General features: G+C 38.2%; 2 protein-coding genes across 2 annotated transcripts in view; one reads left to right on the top strand and one right to left on the bottom strand.

The window, feature by feature from the left end:
• Window positions 1-16,345: 16,345 nt before the first annotated feature.
• Window positions 16,346-22,707, bottom strand: LOC120221604. Its single transcript, XM_039219106.1, has 3 exons — window positions 22,492-22,707; window positions 21,972-22,258; window positions 16,346-16,476 (listed from the first exon to the last, which is right to left on the bottom strand). The coding sequence occupies exons 1-3, from the start codon at window positions 22,705-22,707 to the stop codon at window positions 16,368-16,370; spliced, it is 612 nt and encodes a 203-aa protein (XP_039075037.1). The 3' UTR covers window positions 16,346-16,367.
• Window positions 22,452-23,141, top strand: part of MACROD2 (mono-ADP ribosylhydrolase 2) — a gene marked incomplete at its 3' end in the record, with an annotated part of 479,088 nt that continues 478,398 nt past the window's right edge. The window contains exon 1 of the mRNA XM_039219099.1: window positions 22,452-22,751. Coding sequence (XP_039075030.1) covers window positions 22,706-22,751 — 46 coding nt within the window. The remainder of the gene's footprint in view (window positions 22,752-23,141) is intronic.

Raw genomic sequence — 23,141 nt, 5'->3', positions numbered from 1 at the left:
ATATGACTTCTCTCTCAATTAGGGTATTTTCTTCAAAACAAATTACTTAGCCTAATTAGTGTATTAGAAATCAAACAATGTGACTGGTATTATACTACAGTAAATGTCTAGCAATTTTTAATCTCCATTATCACAACTAGAAAAAGTAAACTGGGAAAAGCAATTTGATTTGATCTATTCCCATTGTTATATTCCTCCAGGTACACAGAATAAAATTAGATGCGTAGAATATACAGACACAGAACGGGAAGTACAGAGTGTCATGTGTATTAGAGCAAGAGGAGAAAATTATGGATATTAAGTGGAATAATGTTTGTATTCTACACTGGACCAGAAAATCAAGCTGTCAGTAGTCACATATTAACATGAAAATTACAGGGCTAAAAGCAATTATCAAAGGTAGGATAAGTGTAGATAAAAACATAGATAAAAGAATTAGTGAAATGGGAGGAGGTGTAAGAATCTAATTGAAGGAACAAACTATTTAATAGCTTAAAACATAAAAAGAATATAAAGGTAGTTAGTCATTATTTCCAGCAGAAGACGCACAACAACAACAAAATACGTTTCCTTTATAAATTTCAGACTTTCAAGTTTTCACCTAAGGAAAATGAAGTTTTGGTTGGGTACTGGGGTACAAATTCTGCTATAAAAATATCTTTCACAACGCTTTCAATAGGTTTTAAAATATCAATTGGGGAACATTGGTGTTTGCTGGAGATCTGTTCCACTGTTTCATCACTTCCCTCCATATGAATACTGACATCAGAGGGCAGAGCCAGAAGCCCAGAGGGTGTTGCCAAGAGCCAAGGAAAATAATAGATTAGGGAATTACTCCAAGAGAGTAGAACGGGGCCCTCATCAAGGAACATTGCCTACTCCTGGAGCAGAGAAACCTGCTAACGTGCACCTGGCTGAATTTCCAAATTGCCATGGACCAGTGACTGTTATACATATCTCATTCCTCCCATCCTTTTATTTTTTTAATATTTATTTTTGAGAGACAGAGAGAGGCAGAGTACAAGTTGGGGAGAGGGGGAAGAGAGAGAGAAAGAGAGAGGAGAGAGAGAGAGAGAGAGAGAGAGAGAGAGAGAGAGAGAATCTAAAGCAGGGTCCAGGCTCTGAGCTGTCAGAACAGAGCCCAATGTGGGGCTTGATCATGACCAGAGCTGAAGTCAGACGCTTAACCAACAGCCACCCAGGTGCTCCTCATTCCCCATTTTAATATCTATTTTGGCTATTTTTAAAAAGTTTTATTTATTTAAGTAAACCCTGCACCCAACATGGGCCTCAAACTCAAAACCCTGAGATCAAGAGTTGCATGCTTCTCCAACTGGGCAAGCCAGGCTCCCCTATTCTCCTTTTTTAGACACCAGTGTCTGTAGTGTAGTGTGGTTTTCTACTTCTCCAATGTATATTGGGTATGTGAGAGAATAGAGGATAATTTTCCTTTTTATTTCATAGGTGTCTGAATCTAAGAACTATACTCAAGAAGCCTCACTGACGTCTTTACCTGATGTAGATTATGAGATCACAGATTCTGAGCCTGATGCTGGGGTTGGATGAGTCTTGGGCAATATTAGCAGGGGGAGAATCGTGTGGGACAGATGTGAATAATTAGAGCTGGAGGGTAAACTGTGGTAGACTATAGTAACAATGGCCCCCATGAATCACAACTACCATGTTCATAGCCCTTTACAATGTGACTTCTCCAAATACTCTTATCAAGAGATGATGACTATTTACCCCACTCTGAATCTGCTACCTTTGTAACTTGCTTTGACTAATAGGAATGTGGCAGATGACATTGTTCAACTTCTAAGGCCAGTGCTTCATCCGTTAAGCCTCTTATATCCTCTTGGAACAGTGCCCTGCACCCACCGTGCCCTGACGAAGCCGGGGGTAATTGCCCAGGTGGAGAGAGAGGCCTAGCTGTCTCAACTGACCACCAGGTAAGTGAAACATCATGAATGAGCCCAGGTGAGGGCAGCAGAAAAATAACCCAGTCAACCCACAGAGAGTTATGAGAAACAATAAATCATTGTTGTTTCACACCTCTAAGTTTTAGGTTGTTATGCAGCAGTTAATGACTGAAACCTGTCTGTTTCTTCAGCCAACTAGGACTCCTTGCATAGAACTCTCAATTCTCAAAAGCTATATTAGACCAATAAATAATGACCAAATAAACAATATATAATATACTCATAGCATTGAGACAAGGATTAGAAGAAAATTATATCCCAGGATATTTATTGTCTTGATGACAATTCTTTTCAGATCCATTTTGTCGTGAAAGGCTTGATATATACATTAACTCCTGTTTTTACCATTCATTTCCCCAATGTGGCCAATGTCCTTTCTTTCTAAGACATGGTTTATCTTCCTTTGAATGGACACTGGGACACTGACTAATGTGACTAAGTTTCTAAAAAAAAAAAAAAAAAAAGAAGAAGAAAGAAAAGACAAAGAAAGCAAAACAAAAACCACCAAAAAAACTCCTCGTCCAAACACACCAAAAAACACATCTGTACTTTATGAAGAAATCTGTCTTGGAAGTTAAAGGCAAATAAAATGTTTGCTTGTTTGTTCAAACAACATTTATAAATGGAACTAAAAAGAAGTATTTTATTGATTCTACTGTCCTAGATCTCTAAAATAGTGCTTCATGCCTCAGCTGCTTTGACCATTACATGTAATAATGGTATAAAAAATATGAACTATTGGTTCTTTTCTGACCTTTCTTTCAGATGCTGTGTAGTACACTGGCTTCTGTGACTTTACACTATACTGAATATCCTTCTTCCTTTCAAACCTCTATTTTAGATTTCCTCTTTGGTTTTATATCTGCTAATGACTGTATTTTTCAACGCTAGTTCTCATCTCTTCTGTCCGGCATGACCTAAGAGTTGAGCTGGCTTAGCAAGGACTTTAGAGTGGACAGATGGGGAGTGCAGAAGGTCAGGAACTACACAACGATAATGTACTGATTCCAGAACAGGAAGCCACTTAAGAAGTAAAGCCCTGGGAAGTAAACTGCAATGACTGGAAAGCAGAATAACACAAGTCATAGGAGAATCCACAGAAGGAATCCAGGATGGAGAGGTGAGACAAGTGACAAGAGACAAACCTGGCAACAAGGATGGTTCCAAAGCCTGGGACTAATAACATGGGAGCAGGTCAAGCCAGGCAGAGAAGTGCGTAGGTGTATTTAAGTCACCAGAAATAGGTACGCAACTGGGGAGATGTAGGAGTAAGAAGAGTGAGGGTCTGTACCTACAAGGATCCAGAGAAAATTCTGCCAAAGGGATTTCTGTAGGGGTGAGTTTTCATTTTCCTGTGGAAAGCATAGCATAAATCAGTCTCTCATCATTTCATGTCTACATTCTTACAACAGCCTCCTAACAGATTTAATCATGATTGCTCTAATTTTAATCTAATTTACATCTACCCGCAGAATAATTTTCCTTGAGTACTGTTTCCAGCAAGGCACACATCTGCTTAAAAACCCATAAGTCCCTGTGGCTTACTGTATAAACACTAACTCCCTATGTTGACTTCTGGTTTTCTGTAGTCGGATTTAACTCCACATTTACAAGTATTTTTCAAATACAAATGTTTCACTAGTTTCTGACTACGATTTGAAAGTTTTCTGCTTCACTTTCTATAAATTTAACAATTCCTAATGAATGAACTAAAAGTTATCTATTAAAATTTCAAAAAATATCAGATATAATTTTAGGTCATTTATTATTTTTGGTTTCTGAGATACTTAGTTTTGGACATCATCAAGACTGATGTTTAGAAATAACATTTCAGTATCTCCTTACTTAGCCATGTGATCCTTGGATAAGTTATTTAACTGCTCTCAGCCTCAGTACTGTACCTATCTCTTAGAGTAGATGTGAAGATAGAATAGAATTAAAGTGCAGTGTTTGGTGTTTATGAAATACACAGCAGTTGAATAATAAATTTCAGTTCCCTTCTCTTCTCCAAAGACCTACCTTTTAAAAGCAAATGATATCAGCATCTGTGAGAAAAGCACTTCCCTTATTGAAATAAAATTAAGAAACTATATGGTATAAACACTGTAAGAGTCTCCTACTGAATTTTACCTTCTCTTTGGCTTTTTCTCATTCTAGTTGCCACTGCAAACATCTTTCCCTTCAACCTCCTTTCCTGTGGTTACTCTTGCTACATCCAAAACACATTTGAATTTTCAAAATAGAGTTAATAATCCCAAGGAAGAACAATGAAAATATAAAAGGCATGGACAGAGTCCAGTATACACTGGCAGATCTCTGGTTCTATAATACCTTAACTGAATTCTCCCTGATTCTATCTCACTCCTTTTTCTATAAGAATTTCTGGCATTCCCAGAAAAGCCACTCTGACTTATACTTTCACACATGGTATATTAGGATATGAATCTTTTCTCAATCTAACCAACATTTATTTTTGCTAATGTATTGGGATAAACTGGTATTTCACTGTTATTTTCCATTTGCATGATTACCAGCAAGATCACATTTAGGGACATTTGTATTTTCCTCTCCAAGGAACAAACTGTTAGATTATTTTCCCTACCTTTCTATTAAGCTTTTTAAGAAAATATCTTTAGGAGTTTTAAAATATATTCTGGATATTATTTTATTGGTGTTTATATTTTTCAGTCTGTTATTAGCCTTTTAAAACTTATGGTATCCTTTGCAGCAGAGTTGTTTTAAATTCAAATGCAGTCAAAACTGTCAATCTTTTCTTCACCTATATAACCTGTGTAGTGTGTGTGCGCGCGCGCCTTGTTCAAGGCCTTAACAATCACTTGTATATATACTTTCCTGTATTTCCTTCAGCTATTTTTATAGTTTTCCTTTTACTGTTTATGTTTTTGATCCATCTGGAATAATTTTATTTTTATTGGCATAAAGTGGAATCTGGCCTTTACTAATCAAAAGACAATTTGACACTAGCATTCATTATAGTCCATCTTTTATCCACTGCACTGAGAAACCTTCTTTTGGTAAGATTTTCTCATTTGTATATTGTTTCATTTTTAAACTCTCTGCTCTATTTTCTTGATGTATTTGTCTATTCTGTTGGCAATACACTATTTACTGTAGTTTATAAATGCATACTTTACTATTTGATTAAGCAAAAACTTCTCTGTGCAGATACGTGTGCACATATGCACACATACCCTTGTTACTCTTTTATTTAAAATAGTTTATTGTCAAGTTGGTTTCCATATAACACCCAGTGCTCATCCCCACAAGTGCCCTCCTCCATGCCCGTCACCCCACTTCCCCTCTCCCCAACCCCCATCAGCCCTCAGTTTGTTCTCAGCATTCAAGAGTCTCTCATGGTTTGTCTCCCTCCCTCTCCCCAACTATTTTTCCCCTTCTCCTCCCCCATGGTCCTCCATTAAGTTCCTCCTAATCCACCTATATGTGCAAACATATGGTTATCTGTCCTTCTCTGCCTCTTATTTCGCTCAGCATAACACCCTCAAGTTCCATCCATGTTGCTACTTGTTACTCTTTTAAAAACTTATCTTGGGAATTTTAGTATATATTTCCTCTCTAGATGAATTTTAGAATAAGGTTGTCAGATTCATTTTAAAAACATGTTGAAATTTTCACTGGGACTGCATAGGATTTACCTATTAACTTACAAAGACTCGGCATATTTATAATATTGAGATTCATTCAGGTGTATAGACCTAATTTATTCAGTTTTCTGTTTAATGCTTTTCAGAAATTTTTTTTCTGAAAAAAATTTTTATACTCATATATGCCTTGTCTAATTTTTATTAAATTTATTCCTACCTATTTTTATTTATTTATATTTTATTTTTTTCCCAGCTATTTTTAAACTATTGCTATTGTGAAAGGGACTTTTTTCCCCAAGTTTTTATTTAAACTCCAGTTAGTTAGCATACAGTGTAATATTAGTTTGAGATGTAGAATTTAGCTATTCATTGCTTACATACAACACCTGGTGCTCATCACAAGTGCCCTCTTTAATACCCATCACCATTTATCCATCCCACCACCTACCTCCCCTCCAGTAACCCTCAGTTTGTTTTCTATAGTTGAGAATTTGTTTTCTAGCTTGCCTCTCTGCCCCCTTCCCTGTCCCATGTTCATCTGTTTTGTTTCTTAAATTCCACATATGTGTGAAATCATATGGTATTTTCTTTCTCTGACTTACTTCTCTTAGCATAATACTCCCTAGATCCATCCACATTGTTGCAAATGGCAAGAGTTCATTTTTTATGGTGGAGAGTATATATATATATACACACACACACACACACACACATATATGTACACACACACACACACACACACACATACACTTCTTTATCCATTCATCAGCTGATGGGCATTTGGGCTCTTCCCATAATTTGGCTATTATTGATAATGGTGCTATAAACACTGGGGTGCATGTATTCCTTTGAATCAGTATTTTAATCCCTTGGGTAAATACCTAGTAATGCAATTCCTAGATGGTAGGGTAGTTTTATTTTTAACTTACTGAGGAAACTCCATACTGTTTTCCAGAGTGGCTACACCAGTTGCACTCCCACCAACAGTGTAAGAGGGTTTCCCTTGGGAAAGGGATTTTTAAAAATGAATTTGTGATTGCTATATTTTGTAAAATTAAAATTTACTAATCTATATCATGTCTTAAAGGTTTCTTTGGTTACCATTGATTTTTAGTGTTCCTCTTGAATTAATGCTTCATTTTCCTATAGCACATCTTCTAGCAATTTTTCAGGTAGGATTTGTGGGTGATAAATTTTCTGAAACCACTCATGTTTGAAGATGTCTTATTTTGCCATTACACTTGTTTTAGAGTTTGTCAGGTTATGTAATTCTAGATGCTAAATCATTTTACCTCAGTACTTAGAAAATATTTCTCCAGTGTCTTTTTGTCCCAATGTTACTAATGAATTTGAAGTCAACACGCTGCTTTTCACCTGTAAATAATGTATTTTTTTCTCTTTAGAACATTTTAGGATGTTCTGATTATCCATAAAGTACTAAAATTTTACCACTATTTTCTAGGAGTGGGTCTTTTCTCAGTCTTCCTCCTTGGCACTCAGTGGAACTTAATCTAAAAACTCTTAAAATAGTATTTTACTTAATTTCTTTATTTCTTCCTCTCAGTTCTTCTATTTTCTTTTTTTGGAGATCCCATTATGTAAATTCGTAACTTTTGGATGGATTCCCCATGTTCTTGAACCTTTATTGCATAGACATCATCTCTTTTGTCCATTTGCATTGTGCTATAAGAGAATTTCTCAGTTTGAGTTTTGAGCCTCTGGGTTGCTATTCAGCTGTCAATTTTGGCATTCAGCCTTGAGGTTTTTATTTTTATTATCATATATTTCATTTCCAAAATAGCTCATTTTTTCTTTCATTAAGGCATGCTCTTCTTTCATAGATATAATAACATCTCTAAATTTCATGATAGCCATTTTAATATTCTAAAGACCGCAACCATTTCCTCGACTTGTTCTTTTCTCAGGTTATTATGCTGTGTGTGTGTGTGTGTGTGTGTGTGTGTGTGTGTGTGTGTAGGCTGATGCTTTTATGTGGTTACTTTTCCTCATGTGTTGGACTTGGATTTTCCCTCTTAACCTGTCTCTGAATGCTGTAACAATCACCTCAGATAGCTACCAGTTACTTTGTGGGTGTTGCAGGGGGGGTTGCTATCAGGATGTGACTGACAGGACCTAGTCATCTGGGAATAGGTGCTCCCTCAGTATCATTAGCCATTTGCAGCAGACATTACATCTCTGTCAAAATGCCAGCCCAAATCTCTCACCTCATGCTTTGTCTCCTTGTGTACTGCATCATTTTTACTATACTAAAAACTTTATCTCAGTAGATACAGACCTAAAATGAAGTTGTTTTCCAACAGAGAGAACATGAATTTTATTTTGCCATGTGCCTAGGGCAGTACAAGTACAGATTATTTTAGATCTAGTTCAGCTTGTGGTGCCTGGGATTACCCAGGCTGTAAATCTGTGGGGCTGGCCTGTGACCACAACTTCTCAGGAATGTTTTTTTTCTTTTTCTTTACTCTCTGTTTTTCTAAGTGTCAAGTCTCTGCAGACCCCTGGACTTGGGAAGGGGTGGATTTACTTCTGGTCTGCCCTTATCATAAGAGTACAGTACTTTATGGTCTTTGGTGAATGTTGAAAAGGTCTATTAGACTCCTCACCTTGGACAGGTCTTGAGAATTAGATTCTGTTCTCCTTGCTTTGTGAGGCCACAAAAACCAAAGCCCAAATTTATCTGGCTCAGGATAACACTGCTTTGATGTTTAGGTACAGGACTGGGACCAAGGTGAGGCAAGTCTCAGCCCTGCTGAGGTGTTCTTGTGCTTATTTCTCTGGATTCTAGTAATTCCTTAGAATTTTTTTTTGTATAGTGGTTCTTTACCATCTTCTCAACTCTGATGAATTTAAGAAGTTTGTATATTTTATGCACATTTTGTTTTCAGTGGGATGGTTGGACCAAATAACCGAGTCACCTAGCCTTTCATTACTAGAAGTGAAAATGCTGCCGTCTCCTTTGAATATGGAGGTGGTGGTCATGAGAGGGGTAGGAGTCAGACTGCTAGGATGCAGCTGCTATTGTTTCCAACCAACAATCTTTTCCTTTTTCCTGAACACACTTGTACATCATTTCTAACCATATTCTCTTTTGTACATTTTTGGGCAAAAGTTTCTACTTTCAATCCATTCTATCTTTTATTTGTTTTTTAGATTATTCATAATTTCTTTTTCATTAAGGGCATTCCTACTTGTTTTCCAGAGATAATGAATTATTTTTGAAGACTATCTTCTATCAGGGAAGCTGCAAGGTGTACACTTTTCTCAATGTGGGAATATTCTCTTCAAGCCCAGCACTGTAATCTTGGTGCCAAGTCTGTGAGGCGGACTTATAGAAGTCTTAAGAAACCAGTTTTTCTTGCCTACTCTTTCTCATTGGTTGATGAACTACAGAAATAAAATTCGATGGCTACAGTAAATAAATTTCATATGCCAGTAAAAGTATAAAATCAGTGAAAAATGATAAAATGCCACTGTTAGAGTTTATGTAATCATCATACTGCCCAAACAACTAGTTGAAAAGTAAGTAACTCAATGTCACCTAGCTTTTTGTTCTATACAGAAGCAAACATATATATATACTACATTTTAAAATGTTTGAATGATGGATTGAATACTTTATTTTCATCGGGCTGCTTGGCAATATGTAGAAACGGCATGAGGCAAGTAAATGTGGTTATGAGGCAAAAACACAGAGCAGTCCACTTTGGAGAATACAGACTTAAAATAACAAACAGGTGATACAGAGTAGAAACAAAACAAAAGAAAACTTAATTCCCATTGGCAAATTTGGGTCTTACTAAACTCTGTATTTCAGAGTTTTGAAAATCTGTAAATCTAGAATAAAAAAATGTCTCCATGACCTACTCCACAGATTTTGGGAATGTGTTTTACAAATTTTAAAGTGTTACAAGCATTAATTTAAAAAAACTGTTGACAACCTGATGAGGGAGTTAAAAACTAACTGAATTCTGAGACTGTGATACATAAGAAAATAAAGGTGCAGGTGCTATGAGGAAGGGCTTAGGAAAGTTTTTGTGTTTGTTTTTTTGGAAGTAGAACTTGAGATGGACCTTAAAAGATGAATAGGGTGTTATGCTGTAGATTTCTGGTGGTGATGGGGAAGAAAATGGAATGAGAGGACATTCTTGCAGTCAGGTCAGCATTGTGGACCATTTATCTGCAGAATAGATTTTTTTTTTTTAAAAAGTTAACATTTATTTATTTTTGAGGGAGCATGAGTGAGGAGAGACAGAGAGAGAGGAAGACACAGAATCCGAAGCAGGCTCCTGACATGGGGCCTGAACCCACAAACAGCGAGATCATGACCTGAGCTCAACCAACTGAGCCACCCAGATGCCCTGGTCTGCAGAATAGATTCAGAAAGATATTGAAGTGAGAGAGTTAGGTGGTATACTGAGTAGCTGATAGTTTATTTTATTTTTATTTTATTAAAGAAAAAATTTTTAAATGTTTATTTTTGAGAGAGAAAGCACAAGCAGGGGAGGGGCAGAGAGAAAGGGAGACACAGAATCTGAAGCAGGCTCTAGGCTCTGAGCCGTCAGCCAGAGCCCGACGTGGGGCTTGAACCCACAAACAATGAGATCATGACCTGAGTTGAAGTCGGATGTTTAACCGACTGATCCACCAAGGTGCCCCGAGTAGCTGATAGTTTAAATTAGTTAAATCAGTTGAAATAAAATATGTGTGTAGCAGAGACAAAAAAGAAAGGAAGTCGGTATCTAATTCATAGGATTTTTACTGCTGGACAAGACACTGAGATTTTATTCTTCATAAAATAGGAGCTTGAAAATTATGATCAAGTCTGGGGTTAAGGAATATTATTTCTGGCAGTACTGTATTGTGAATAAGAGAGTTAGAAGTGTAGTCATGTAGATAAAAGATACTAAAATGAGACTCTAAATTGAGACATGAAAATGCATAGATGGGAGAAGCACTGTGGAGTTGACAGGATTTGTCGAAGGAATAAAGGAATTTATGAGTGTAAAGGATTAGAAGATTCTTTCTCCAGACATAGCTTTGCAGAATGACCCTAGGGAATCAATTTGACCACTCTGGGCCTCAGTCCTGTCATCTATACAAAACATTAAGTTAGATGATACTTAGTGCATTATAAGACTATACAATTTTGAGGTTTTGTATTTGAGGACTAGGGGAGGGATGCTGATGCCATTAATAAGAAACAGAGAAGAGGAGCTAAATTTGAGATTTAATTCAAGGTGTTTGCAGGCCATATACTACTGGTCATATCATCATGCTGCTGATGTGCACATCTAGAGATCAGGAGGAAGGTCTACAATGTAAATTCATGTGTAAAAGAAGCTGGGGCTTGGGCAAGAGTAACAGAGACAGGGGATTAGAGAGCCAAGCACTGAACTTTGGGCACAACATTTAAAGGGAGGGTTGAGAAAGATAAGCCAGTGAGACGGTCCAAGATTCTACATAGGTAGGGGGGAAAGATGGTGAATACTGTCAGATGCTGCATAGAGGTTAAGAAACAATAAACAAGAACAGTGAGAGGCCACTAGGTTTGTAATCAGTGGGTGATTGGTATTCTTTGAGACAGCAGTCTTAATGGATGGAAAGTAGATCTGAGGATCAATCAAGAGCAGGTAGAGGGCTATCACTGGCAGAGAGAATTCTTGGGGCAAACAAGAATTCTTGTGACAAGAGAGACACATAAGTTGTATGCAAAAAATGGAACAGAATTGGGAAGAGTGTCAAAAGGAGGCAGTTCCTCTAAGCAGCCCAAGTAACCTGAAATAAAGCTGATGCAGGGGCATTGATGGGTTCAGTGCTGGGGTGGGAGGGTCTGTTCCTCCAGCTCTTCTCGGGCTGAGGGCTGCACTCCCCCCATTGAGTGCTGTCCTACTGAATGGTTCCAAAGAGTAGTAGTAGTTGTAGAAGTAGTAGTAATATTGTAGAGTTGTAGAAACCTTTCAGATAAACCTAGGTTATGAATAAAGAGCCTTATATCTTTTAAGACAACTCACAAAAGAGAAATCAGCTTCCTTACAGATTTATAAACTAACACAGTAATCAATTTTCTCTCTAGTAGTGAACAGTCCCATCATGACACATCTTCTCTTTCCTGCTTCTCTTCAAGGAAAGATGCTCTAGATACTTGCAACATATTTGTTCTCTATTTAGAAGTATAATGTAAAAAAACTGAAAGAAAGCAAAGGTAACTCAGAACTCCTAAACAAAAACTTTTAAATTTATTTGAGAGAGAGAGAGAGAGAGAGAGAGAGAGAGCAGGGGAGGGACAGAGAGAGGATACACAGAATCTGAAGAAAGCTCCAGGTTCTGAGATGTCAACACAGAGCCCGATGCACCCTGAGATGGAGTTGGATACTTATCTAACTGAGCCATCCAGGCATCCCAGCAAGCACAATTATGTAACAGTAGTCTGCTTACACTACTTAGGCTCAGCATCCTCTGCAAAACATCCAGGACTTGGCCTTTTTGTGGCCCTGACAGAGACCTAGATATAATTGCTAGCCAATTGCTTTGTGAATTCTGATTAGTTTTAGATTGATGAGCTACTTGCCTTTTTCAACTGGGATAGAGTTGCTAGGTGGGTGTCAGGGGAGAGAGAATTGCTATAATCTTTCTATTTCATTTTTTAATATCCTATTATTTTTGCTAATTGTAGAACTTGTATGGTAGTGAAGAATTACTACTAGAAAGGGATAAACAAGTTAGGCAAACCTTGGATCCTAGATACTCTAGAGTTAGAAGTTCTGTCAATGTCTTTTCTCTGCTTCAGTTATATCCCTTACACTACTTACACTACCTTAAATCAGAGGCTGGTTTGGTAGTGTGGAAAGAGAAAAAAAATACTATTGATTTTACTTCCACTTTCTAAGCCACACTTTAGGATAAGCTATTCATTTTTTCCAGCAGTATCAACTACTTTGTTCTAAGGATTTACCAAAAGGGGGGAAAAATCACAGCAACTCTTTTAGAACTTTCCCTAGGTGAATGCAGAGTAAGGAAAAATCACATAGTTATGGCAACTTCCCTCTCTCAATATTTTTATATAGGTGAAGTCAAAGTGCATTGAGCATCAAGTGAAAAAACGTATAAAATACACAAGTTTGTAAGGTATATGTGAGTGAAAAAAGGCAGCCCTGTTTTGCTTTGAGATCTAGGGTTAGAAATGCTGGCAAAGAAAAAATAGAGTGGAGTTAAAACCTGATTTTGTGTACAAATCATAGGTCTTATAGCACTAGCTTGTAAAGTAACTGCCTTCCCCCCCCCAACCCCCCCAACTACTTCCCTGGGTCTCTGTAGACCTGCAATCAATAAATTATCTCTTGAAAACTGAAGTCTGACCTCACAAAGTGCCATAATCCAGAAAGAACTCTATAATTGTCTTTACTGTCTCTTTCTCTCCTCCTATTCAGTTCTGTCAATTGAAATCAGGTTTTGTCCCTGCATCTCTGATAAAAGTGTCCTGGAAAGGTAAAGATTCCCAGCTATTGAATCCAGTGGTACCTTGTTGGCCCTTACCTCACTTCCACGCTCTATCTGGTATTTGGCATTATTGGACATGCCCATCTCCTTGGGACACTCTTACTTTGGACTCTTATGTCACTATTGTCTCTAGCCTTGTCATCCATCTACTCCTCTCAGTCTACACTCTTATTGTTAAAGTTAAATCCTCACTGTGGCATCTCATTGTGGTTTTGATTTGCATTTTCTTAAGGACAAACAATGTTGAATATCTTTTCATGCATTTCATGGTCATTTTCGCATTATCTTTGGAGAAATGTCTATCTAATTCCTTAGGTACATACCCAGGAGAAATGAAAGCAGATGTTCAAATAGAAAACTTGTACACAATGTTTATCACCCATTAAAAAACTGGTTTGTTGTTTTGCTGATGAGTTTGTAAGTTATTTATATATTCTGAAGGCTAAACTTAATTGGATCTATGATCTGCAAAATTTTTCTCCTGTTGTGTGGGTTGTCTTTTCAGTTTCTTGATGATGTCCCTTGAAGCATAAGTGCTAAATTTTGATGATGTCTGATTTATCTGCTTATTTTTTTATGCTTTTAGTGGTATACCTAACAAATCATTGCCTAATCAAGGTCACAAAAATTTATGCCTGTTTTCTTCTAAGAGATTTAAACGTTCAGCTATTATATTTAGGTCTTTGACTCATTTTATATTAGGTGTGAGGTAGGTATCCAAATCACTTTTTTGCATGCGGCTCTCCAGTCATCCCTATCATTTGCTGAAGAAATTATTCTTTTCCTTCTCCATTGAGTTGCCTGGCATGTTTGCCAAAAATCATCCGGCCATAAATTTGAGGGTTTAATTCCAAACTCTCAGTGATATTCCACTGATCTATATATCTGTCCTCATGCCAGTCTCATACTGTCTTGATTACTGTAATTTGTAGTAAATGTTTAAATTGGGAAGTGTGAGTCCTCCAAATTTTTTTTTGTTTAGAAACAATCACTTCTGTATTAATTTTCAGATAATTTCCTTAATTTCTGCAAAGAAGTCAGCTGGGATTTTGTATTGAATCTCTAGATCAATTTGGAGAGTATTGCTGTCTTAATATTAAGATTTCCAAACTCTGAACATGAGAAGTATTTTCTTTCTGTTTTATGATATTTTAAGAGAGAGATAGACACAGACACAGACACAGACACAGACACAGACACACACACACACAGAATATGAATCCCAAGCAGGCTCCACATGCTGTCAGTGCGGAGCCCCATACGGGCCTCCATTCCATGAACTGCAAGATTGTGACCTGAGTTGAAATCAAGAGTCAGATGCTTAAATGACAGAGCCACCTAGGTGCCCTGAAAAGTGTTTATTAGGGTTTTCTTATTTATTTCAACAATATTTATAGCTTTCAGAATCTGAGCTTTGTACTTTTGTTAAATTTATTCTTAATAACTCTGTTCTTCTTGATGCTATTCTATATGGAACTGTTATTTTCATTTTTTTGTTTGTCCATTGTGATTGTAAAGAAATAGAATTGACTTTTGTATATTAACCTTTTATTCTGCAACCATGCTCAACTCATTTCTTAGTTCTAATAGTTTTTAAGTGGATACCTTAGGATTTTCTGTACATTAGATTATGTCTTTAGTAACTACAGATAGTTTTACTTCTTTTCTATCTTGATGTCTTTTATTTTTCTCTTATCTAATTGCCTTGACTAGGCCCTCAAATACAATGTTGAGATGAATGAATAGAAATGGCAAGAGTGTCTTCTTTTTGATTTTAGGGGGAAAGCATTCTGTTTTTAAATACATTAGGTGTGGGTTTTTTTTTTTTTTTATAGTTCACATGCAGTTAACATTAGTTTCAGGTGTTCATCTAAGTGATTTGACAAGTTTATACATTATACTCTGTCTACCACAAGCGTAGGTGAGGTGTGGATTTTTTGAAGATGCTTTTCATTATTAAGTTGAGGAAGTTTCTATTTCAAACTTGATAAGTGTTTTTATCAGAAAGGGATATTGAATTCTGTCAAATGATTTTTCTGCATCAGTTGAGATGACCATGTATGTGGTTTTTGTCCTTTATTAATGTGGTGTGTTACATTAGTTAATTTTTGGATATTATACCAACCTTGCATTCCTGGGTTAAATGTAAATGAATATTTCTTAGGTTGAATTCAGGAAAAGTAAATTATTTGAGGATTGAGTAAAAATTAATTCAATAAAAGGCCAGAAAAACAAGATTGGAAAATAATTTCCAATTACTAGTTACTTTAAGATAGTTACTAGTTAGGGATCATGGAAACTTTGGAAGTACAATTGTTACTGTGAAAAGATTTAAAAAGATTGTTAAGAATATAAATTAATGCACTTTACAACTCTTTGAGTCCTCTACTTTTCCATTAAAGTCCTGAAACTAAATCTTCATAATATTCTGGATTTAACAAAATTTAAGAATCTGTCTCAAATATCCCTACTCTATAAAAATTACTATAATGCTTTCCTCATAGATTTCTCGATCTTTTCTATTTTTCCCTCCCTCTTTCTCTCTCTCATACAAACATCCTTGCAAGTATTGTCCTAAATAAGAGTATCGTTGATATCTATCCTTTTTGAATATTCTTAAGTACTTACCCCCAAATGGTACCAATTGGGAGTATAGTGAGGTTACTTCTGATCTTCTAATCAGCTTCTACCCTTATTTCTGTTAAAGAGAAAAGACCCTCATAGACAACCATAAGGACAAAAAAACTTACTTTTAATTATGACCCCAAGAATGATCAATATCTCTATTAAGAGGCACAAGGGCTTCATCTTCTCATAAGTAGCTCCTCCTCACTTATAACACAGGCAGAACTAGGTGGCTGGCCCACAAGCTTCCACCTTACAGGTTTGCAGGGATCAGGATTTGGTTGCTAAGCAACCATTTCCTTACTCTTGGGCCAATGAGCTGCCAGGAAGTTCCTTTCAACTAGAATGAAGGTAGTGACTGGAGAAAGCAGCCTATGGGGAGGGAACCATACCTAGTCTGCTAGTCTTCTGGTGGGAGATAAGAAGTATATTTAAAGTAGGTAAGAGTTGCTCTCTGAAAGGAAAGGAATAAAGCGGAAGTCCAGTTTGTACATGTCCACAATAACATTCAAATAATGTTCAGACACTAGAAATGTTTATTTTTATGTTACCTTCAGCAATGCAAGCTGCACTTATATAAAAACACAATTAAGTACATGAGCTGAGCTAACATCATCCTTTACATCTGAAGGTTATGGTACACAGGAAGCATATGGATCAAGTCTGCTTTGGTCCCCATCTTGGTGAAGATGTTTATCCTCTCTGAGTAAAGAACTGCTGCGGTTTTACTGGGACAAAGGCAAAAAAATTCCAGTGATCGATTTTTTTTTAAAAAGGCACTTCATTACACTTTCCTTAAAAGGTATTTTAAAATGCCCTCTTTACTGTCTTTAACAATATGGACAGTTCATGAGGGAATACCCTCAAGGCTAGAACCAGAAACGAAAATGAATACTAAGGTAAAAGCATGGGAATATTAACACTATCCAAGGAATGGAACTAAGAAATTATGCCTAAAATATATCCAACTTTTACCGTGTGTACAGGTAATTACTTCAGAAATAGACATATTTATTGCCTTGAATTTCCAGGTTTATTCCCTTTGTTAATTAGTTTCCCAATGCTTTAATCTTTCTGTCTTTCTCTTATTAGGACACTTGTGATTACATTTAGGGCCAACCATTATAATATTGGATAATGTCCCCATCTCAAGATCCTCAATTACATCTGCAAAGTCCCTTCTGCTAAATAAGGTAACATTCATAGGTTCCAGGGATTAGGTCCTGGAAATCTTTGGGATCATTATTTTGTCTATTCCCTAGTATCTTTTCCTTTTGCCAAGGTACTTCAAAATGGGACTTTCCTAACTTCTGTACTTTTAAAAAGTGCCTACAAATAATTTATTTAAACTCTTAAATATCATCTGTTAAACATTTTCCAAATATTTTTTGCATTCCCCATTTGGATCCAGATTTATCAGCAACTTCCAGCAGATGATTTTGCCTCTTACTTTCACTGAAATTGAGCTCATTGAACCTATCTTCCCTCTATCTTCTTTTCATTGCATAATTTTTTGAATCTTCATTCTTTTTCAAATTCATCACAAAAGATGAAATACACTTTCTATAGTCTAACTCCAAGACTTCTCTTACTCTAGATTCTATCCACATTTCCTTTATCTTTTTCTGGTATTTCTGTATTTTAACATTTGTCCTTCTTTTCTCTCCTTTTTGTTTCAATCTTTTGTCACCAATCTTCTTAATTTAAACACTTTTCATTTCATTTCTCTTAGAAAAATTCTCCCTTGACTCTGGTATCTTTCCAACTACTATCTCTTCTACCTATTCTTTAGCTTCTAAACATTTAAAAAACAACAACAGTCCACAATCACTTCTTATTGCTTCTCATTTCTTCTTCAACTACTTGTTTTTATTTTCACTGATTTATGTCGACTATAAATTCAATGATCTTTTTTCAGTTCTCATCCTACTTGATCTTTGAGATATCTGACATTTCTAACCACAAGCATCTTCTTGAAAATATATTATTGGTTTCTCTGAAAATTGAATGGCAAATATTCTTCTACTTTCTTAAACACAATTTCTCACTCATTCTATCATTCCCTCACCTATTCATTAATTTATTGAATACCTACTATATACTAAGGAGGAATGCTGCTCTTTTTCAGGCATTCATTAATTTCACTTGTCTGTTACTCTCTGTCTTTGCTTTAAAATTATGGCCTCCCCAAGGTAACCTCTTTTGGTCTCACGTGCTCTTCCTTAGTTTTACCAACAATCTTGCATGGATGCTCATTTTTCTCATTCAATAATTTTTATTGAGAATCTATTTTGTATCTGGCATTGTGTCATTCTCTGTGGGTAGTGAGCAAAAAGATATACTTCCTGTCCTCAGAGAGTTTGTAAGTCCAGAGTGAAAGATAAATATTAATGAAAGAATCACTCAAGTAAATTTCTAATTATAAAGTGTAAAAATTGCTATATAGGGAAATACATGAGCACTGAGGGCATACAAAAGAACATTGTGGGTAGAGGTCAGGTGGGGTCAAGGAATGCTTTGCCAGGGAGTGATTTTTAATCTGAGAATAAGATGTGTTCAAGGAACTGAAAAACTCTATAGTTGATATGAATGGAACCAGAGATTGGGTGGTGGGGTAGAGTAGAATTGGTAGGTAATGGACCCTCTACTGTTAATGATTTAGTTTTTATAATAAGACTATATAAGTCAGCTTGGACTGCCATTGTAAAAGGCTATATATAGATTGGGTGCCTCAAACAACAGAAATTAATTTTCTCACAGTTCAGGATGCTGTTATAGCCTGGTTATGGCAATGACTCTCTTCCCATACTGTAGATGGCCACTTTTTCACTGTGTCTTCACACGGCAGATATAGGGGGAAGGGAGGAGGAGGAGGAGGAGGAGGAGGAAGAGTGGAGATATATATTATCCTCCTCTTCTTATAAGGCCACAGTCCTACTGGATTAAGATCCCACGCTTATGATGTCATTTAACCTTACCTACCTCCTAAATACCCTATATCTACATATAATAACACTGTCAGCTAAGATTTCAATATATTAATTTTGGGGGTATACAATTAAGTCCACTGCAAAGACCACTAGAAAGTCACTGAATAATTTACAACAGTGATTTACAACAAGAGCACTTTTGAAAAGGTAACTCCAGATGTAGGGCATAGAATGGACATAAGAGGGGCAAGAGTAGACACGGGGACCACTTAGGAAGTCTTTGTAGTAGTCCAGTTAAATGCACACTGAGCCTGCTGCACTGCCATTAGAAAGGTGAGCAATTCAAGAGTGATACAGGAGATAAAATTGAGAAAGTATAGCAGTTCATTTGAAATGAGAAAGAAGTTATAAGAGGTATCAGCTATAGTGTTTAGGTTTCCTGATTGTTCAACTGAATGGGTGATGAAGCCATTCAAAGGGAGAGGCGACACTGGAAGAAGTCTAAGTGTGGAGGAAAGATCACGAACTCAGTGTAGTACATGGTATATTTCGGGTACTTTTGAGACACTAAATATTAATATTTAACACTTTTGAATAATAATGGTATTTTATCAGAATAGTTAATGCTAAAACAAGTATCCTTTAAATACCAATGCCATAACATAATAAAAGTGTTTTTTTTATTTATGTCATAGCTTAATGTGTTACCCCTTGGCTCCTTGAGGTACTCCTTCAAGCAGTGACTCAGGGATCCAAGCTCCTTCCTTCCTGACATGCTGCTTCTGAGATAACCATGATAAGAAAAGAGAGAATATGGAAAAGTGTACAAAAGATTTGATGGTTAGGCTTGGAAATGGCATATATCACTCTTGCTTTATAACTCACCCAGCATACAGTTACATGTCCTATCTAACTTCAGGGGAGGTTGGGAAATATAGTTTTCCTATGGGCCAAGAGAGAGAAAATTGTATTAGTGAGCATCTCTGCCACATTTTCTAGGTGCTAGTCACTTTATGTGTTTTAACTCATTCAATCCTCACATTAATCAAGGTAGATACTATATTATCATCTCCATATAGTAATTTTAAAAAGCAAGGTGTAGAGACTCTCAGTAACTCACAAAGGGTCACATAGTCAATAACGGTAAACCTAGGATTTGAATCCAGATGGTCTGGCTTCAGATACCTTTTATCCAGTGCATAATGCTGCCTCTTAAAGTTGTGATACAGTATATGGTAGCACGTATAGGTCTAAAGTTCAAGAAGAAATTTTTATTGAAAATAATAATTTTGGGAGTCATTGGTATAACTCAGGGATTCCCAATCTCAGCAGTGTTGACATTTTGGGTCAGATAATTTGCTGTGGAGGGGCTGAACCGTGCACTTTAGGATGCTTAGCAGCATCCTTGACCTCTGCCCACTAGATGCCAGTAGCATTCTTTTCCCAGTTGCAATAACTAAAAATGTCTCCAGACATTGTCAGTTTTCCCTACAGCGCAAAACTGCCCCGGTTGAAAAATTACTGTTATAACTGAACCATGAGTATGGGTGAAGGTATTTAAAAAAAAAAAGTACAAAGTGAAAAGAGATAAGGGGAAAAGACTAAGTCTTAATGAACTCCAAAATGTAATGGCTGCAAGGAAGATGGGCCAGCAAAGGAAACTGAGAAGGGATGGCCATACAGGAGGAATCTCAAAAGGGTGAGAAAAATAGAAGAAAAAGGATGCTGCAAGGAGGAACGAGAGGTTAAGATTGTTATGCTGTCAAGAGATCTTAGTAAGACTGAAAAATGACCATTACATAGCACATGAAGGTCACTGATCACCTTAACAAAAGCTGTTTCATTTGGTTAATAGGATAGAATCTAGAAGAGAAGGACTGAAAAGCTGAAAGTGGGATGTAAGTCTATGTATGGTTCTAGTTCCTTGAGTTGACATGAAATAAAGAATAATCAGTAGCATAGTTTTAGGTTCCTAAGAAAGCACAGGTGAACTCTAGGTTGGGGTGGAAACAGTATCCCTCTTGTAACAAAAGGGATAGTGCCCAGTATGATGCACTTTCCAGTGAACACCTCACACTTAGCATTTCTAAATAAGAACTCAATATATTTCCTACAATATCTGCAACTGCTCTTAAATTGCCCAATATTAGCAACATTGCCATTCTCCTCCTAAACTAACCCATGAACCTCTTATCTTCTTTCTCTTCCTCATTCTGTTCCCAAAATCTATTCCATTACCAGTTTCTATTGGTTCTATCTTTGTAAAGTCTTGAATCAGAGACCTCCTTTTATTTCCATTGCCAAAAAATAAGTGCATATTTTTATTACTAGCCCAGATGTCACTTCCTTCTTGAAGCCTCCCTTATTTCTCCCAGCCAAATACATTTTTATGTATTTCACAGCATTAAAAGAAAAAGAGAAGCAGAGGGAGAGTTAAATAAAAATTATTACGTTAGTATGTCATGAAATCATATGAGTGTCCTGTTACTCAAAACATTTCATTTTTTTACAATTCTTAACAGGGCCTTTCTCTTTTTTCCTTTTTTTTATTATTAAAAAGTGTTGCGGGGCGCCTGGGTGGCTTAGTCGGTTAAGCGTCCGACTTTCACTTAGGTCATGATCTCGCGGTTCGTGGGTTCGAGCCCCGCGTCGGGCTCTGTGCTGACTGCCAGCTCAGAGCCTGGAGCCTGTTTCAGTCTGTGACTCCCTCTCTCTCTGACCCTCCCCTGCTCACGCTGTCTATCTCTCTCTCTCCTAGAAATAAATAAAACATTAAAAAATTAAAAAAAAGTGTTGCAAATATTAGCTCTTACACACCTGGCTTAAGTACAACACATAAAAGAAATAAATGTGGATTCACCACTTCCACCAAATCAGCCTTGTGGATGATCTAATATTTAGAAATGTAATGCATTTGGGGAGGGGTTGCCAAACTTCCCCTAAATTCTGGATCACCCTACTTTTTTGGTGGGCTCTACCTGAACTGGATTTTCAGAACACCGATAGATAAGTATTACTCAGAATCAAGCTAGTCCTTTAACCCAGTGCCTTGAGTTGTCCTGGCTCTGGTTGATTTGCTTTGATATAGGATTTTTGTTTCCAATGTAACATGTTGGTTGCCCACTATTTTTCAGTTCCTAAAACCCTTGAGTAGTCCAGTTTATCTTTGTTCTTTTCAAACTTCACAGAACTTCAGTGAAAACTGTAATTTTTACTACAAGTTTGACGAGCTGATTGTATATGATATGGAACTATTTCCCAATCCTTTCACGTCTTTTGTTTAATTTACTCACCAAGAGGAAAGCTTCAGATTATCTGGTAAAATCCATCCACACTGGTCAGTTATAGTAAACACGGACAATTTGCGCTGACTCAAGTCTGCTCTTACTTTCACGTATTCCCGTCCCGCAGGCTGCTTTTGCCGGCTCGTTTGCCAGTCACCTGGCGCACCTGGCCCTTTGACCACGCCCTCAGGTCCTCCTAGCGCCGCGAAGCCTGGGGAAGCACCAGCAGCCTCACGCTCCTCCCGGGAGTCCGTTCCACGCCCCGCCCCCCCAAACGCGAAGCCAACTCCAGCCCCCTAGCGCCCTCGCTCCGCCCCCCAGCTCCCCAACGTCCTCGGCGTCGGGCCCGAGCCTGCGCCTGCGCGTGCGCCCTGGGGCCGAAGTAGGGGCGCGCGGTGACTGGAAAGCGGAGAGCGGCGGGCGGTGCAGCCAATGGGAGGCGTCGCTGGCTAGCGGCTGGGAGGCGGGGCCTGCGCGGGTGTTAGGTTAGCGCGAGGCGTGACCTAGTTGACAGGCGCTGAGGTGCTGCTTTGGCGGCGTCCGCGGGGCTGAGGCGGGTGGGAGCCAAAGCGGAGCGCGGGCTGAGAAAAGAGGGCAGCGACTGGCGAGCAGCGCGGGACGCCGAGCCTCTTGCACTTTTTTCTTCTCGAGTGCCCCCTCCCACCCCTCCCACTCCACACACACCCTGTTTGCCCGTGAGCCTGGGGAACTTGCAGCTTAAAGCCAGCCACCCCCACGGCAACATGTACCCCAGCAACAAGAAGAAAAAGGTGTGGAGAGAGGAGAAAGGTAACTGGCCCGTCGAGTCCTGGGGGTGTGGGGGGTGGGAGCCGGGTGGGGGCGGGGGTCAGGGCTGTGTGTGCCGCGGCGCCCTCCGCCCGAGCTCCCGCCTCGCGCCCGCCCGGTGCCGCCTCCCTCGCGAGTCCGTGTGTACACACGCGCACACGCGCGCGCACAACGGCGTGCACGCGCCGCCCCCGGGCACCTGCAGCTCGCACACGTGTGGGCGCACGCCCCTCTGCTGCCTGCCGCGCCCGGTCACCTTCTCCCCATGCGGGGCTGCCTGCGCCTGGCTGGTGGCGGAGACCCCCGAGCGGCAGTCCCCGGGAGCAGCACAACTTGATCGCGTCCCCCATCCTCTCCCGGGACCCCAGCTGGGACTTTTGGACTCCTGGCCAG

Source organism: Hyaena hyaena, unplaced genomic scaffold (genome assembly GCF_003009895.1).
Source record: "Hyaena hyaena isolate Hyena2069 unplaced genomic scaffold, ASM300989v1 scaffold_789, whole genome shotgun sequence".
In the NCBI taxonomy this organism is placed as follows: Eukaryota; Metazoa; Chordata; class Mammalia; order Carnivora; family Hyaenidae; genus Hyaena; species Hyaena hyaena.
The sequence above is the reverse complement of the archived record's forward strand: the minus strand, read 5'-3'. Positions and strand labels throughout refer to the sequence as shown.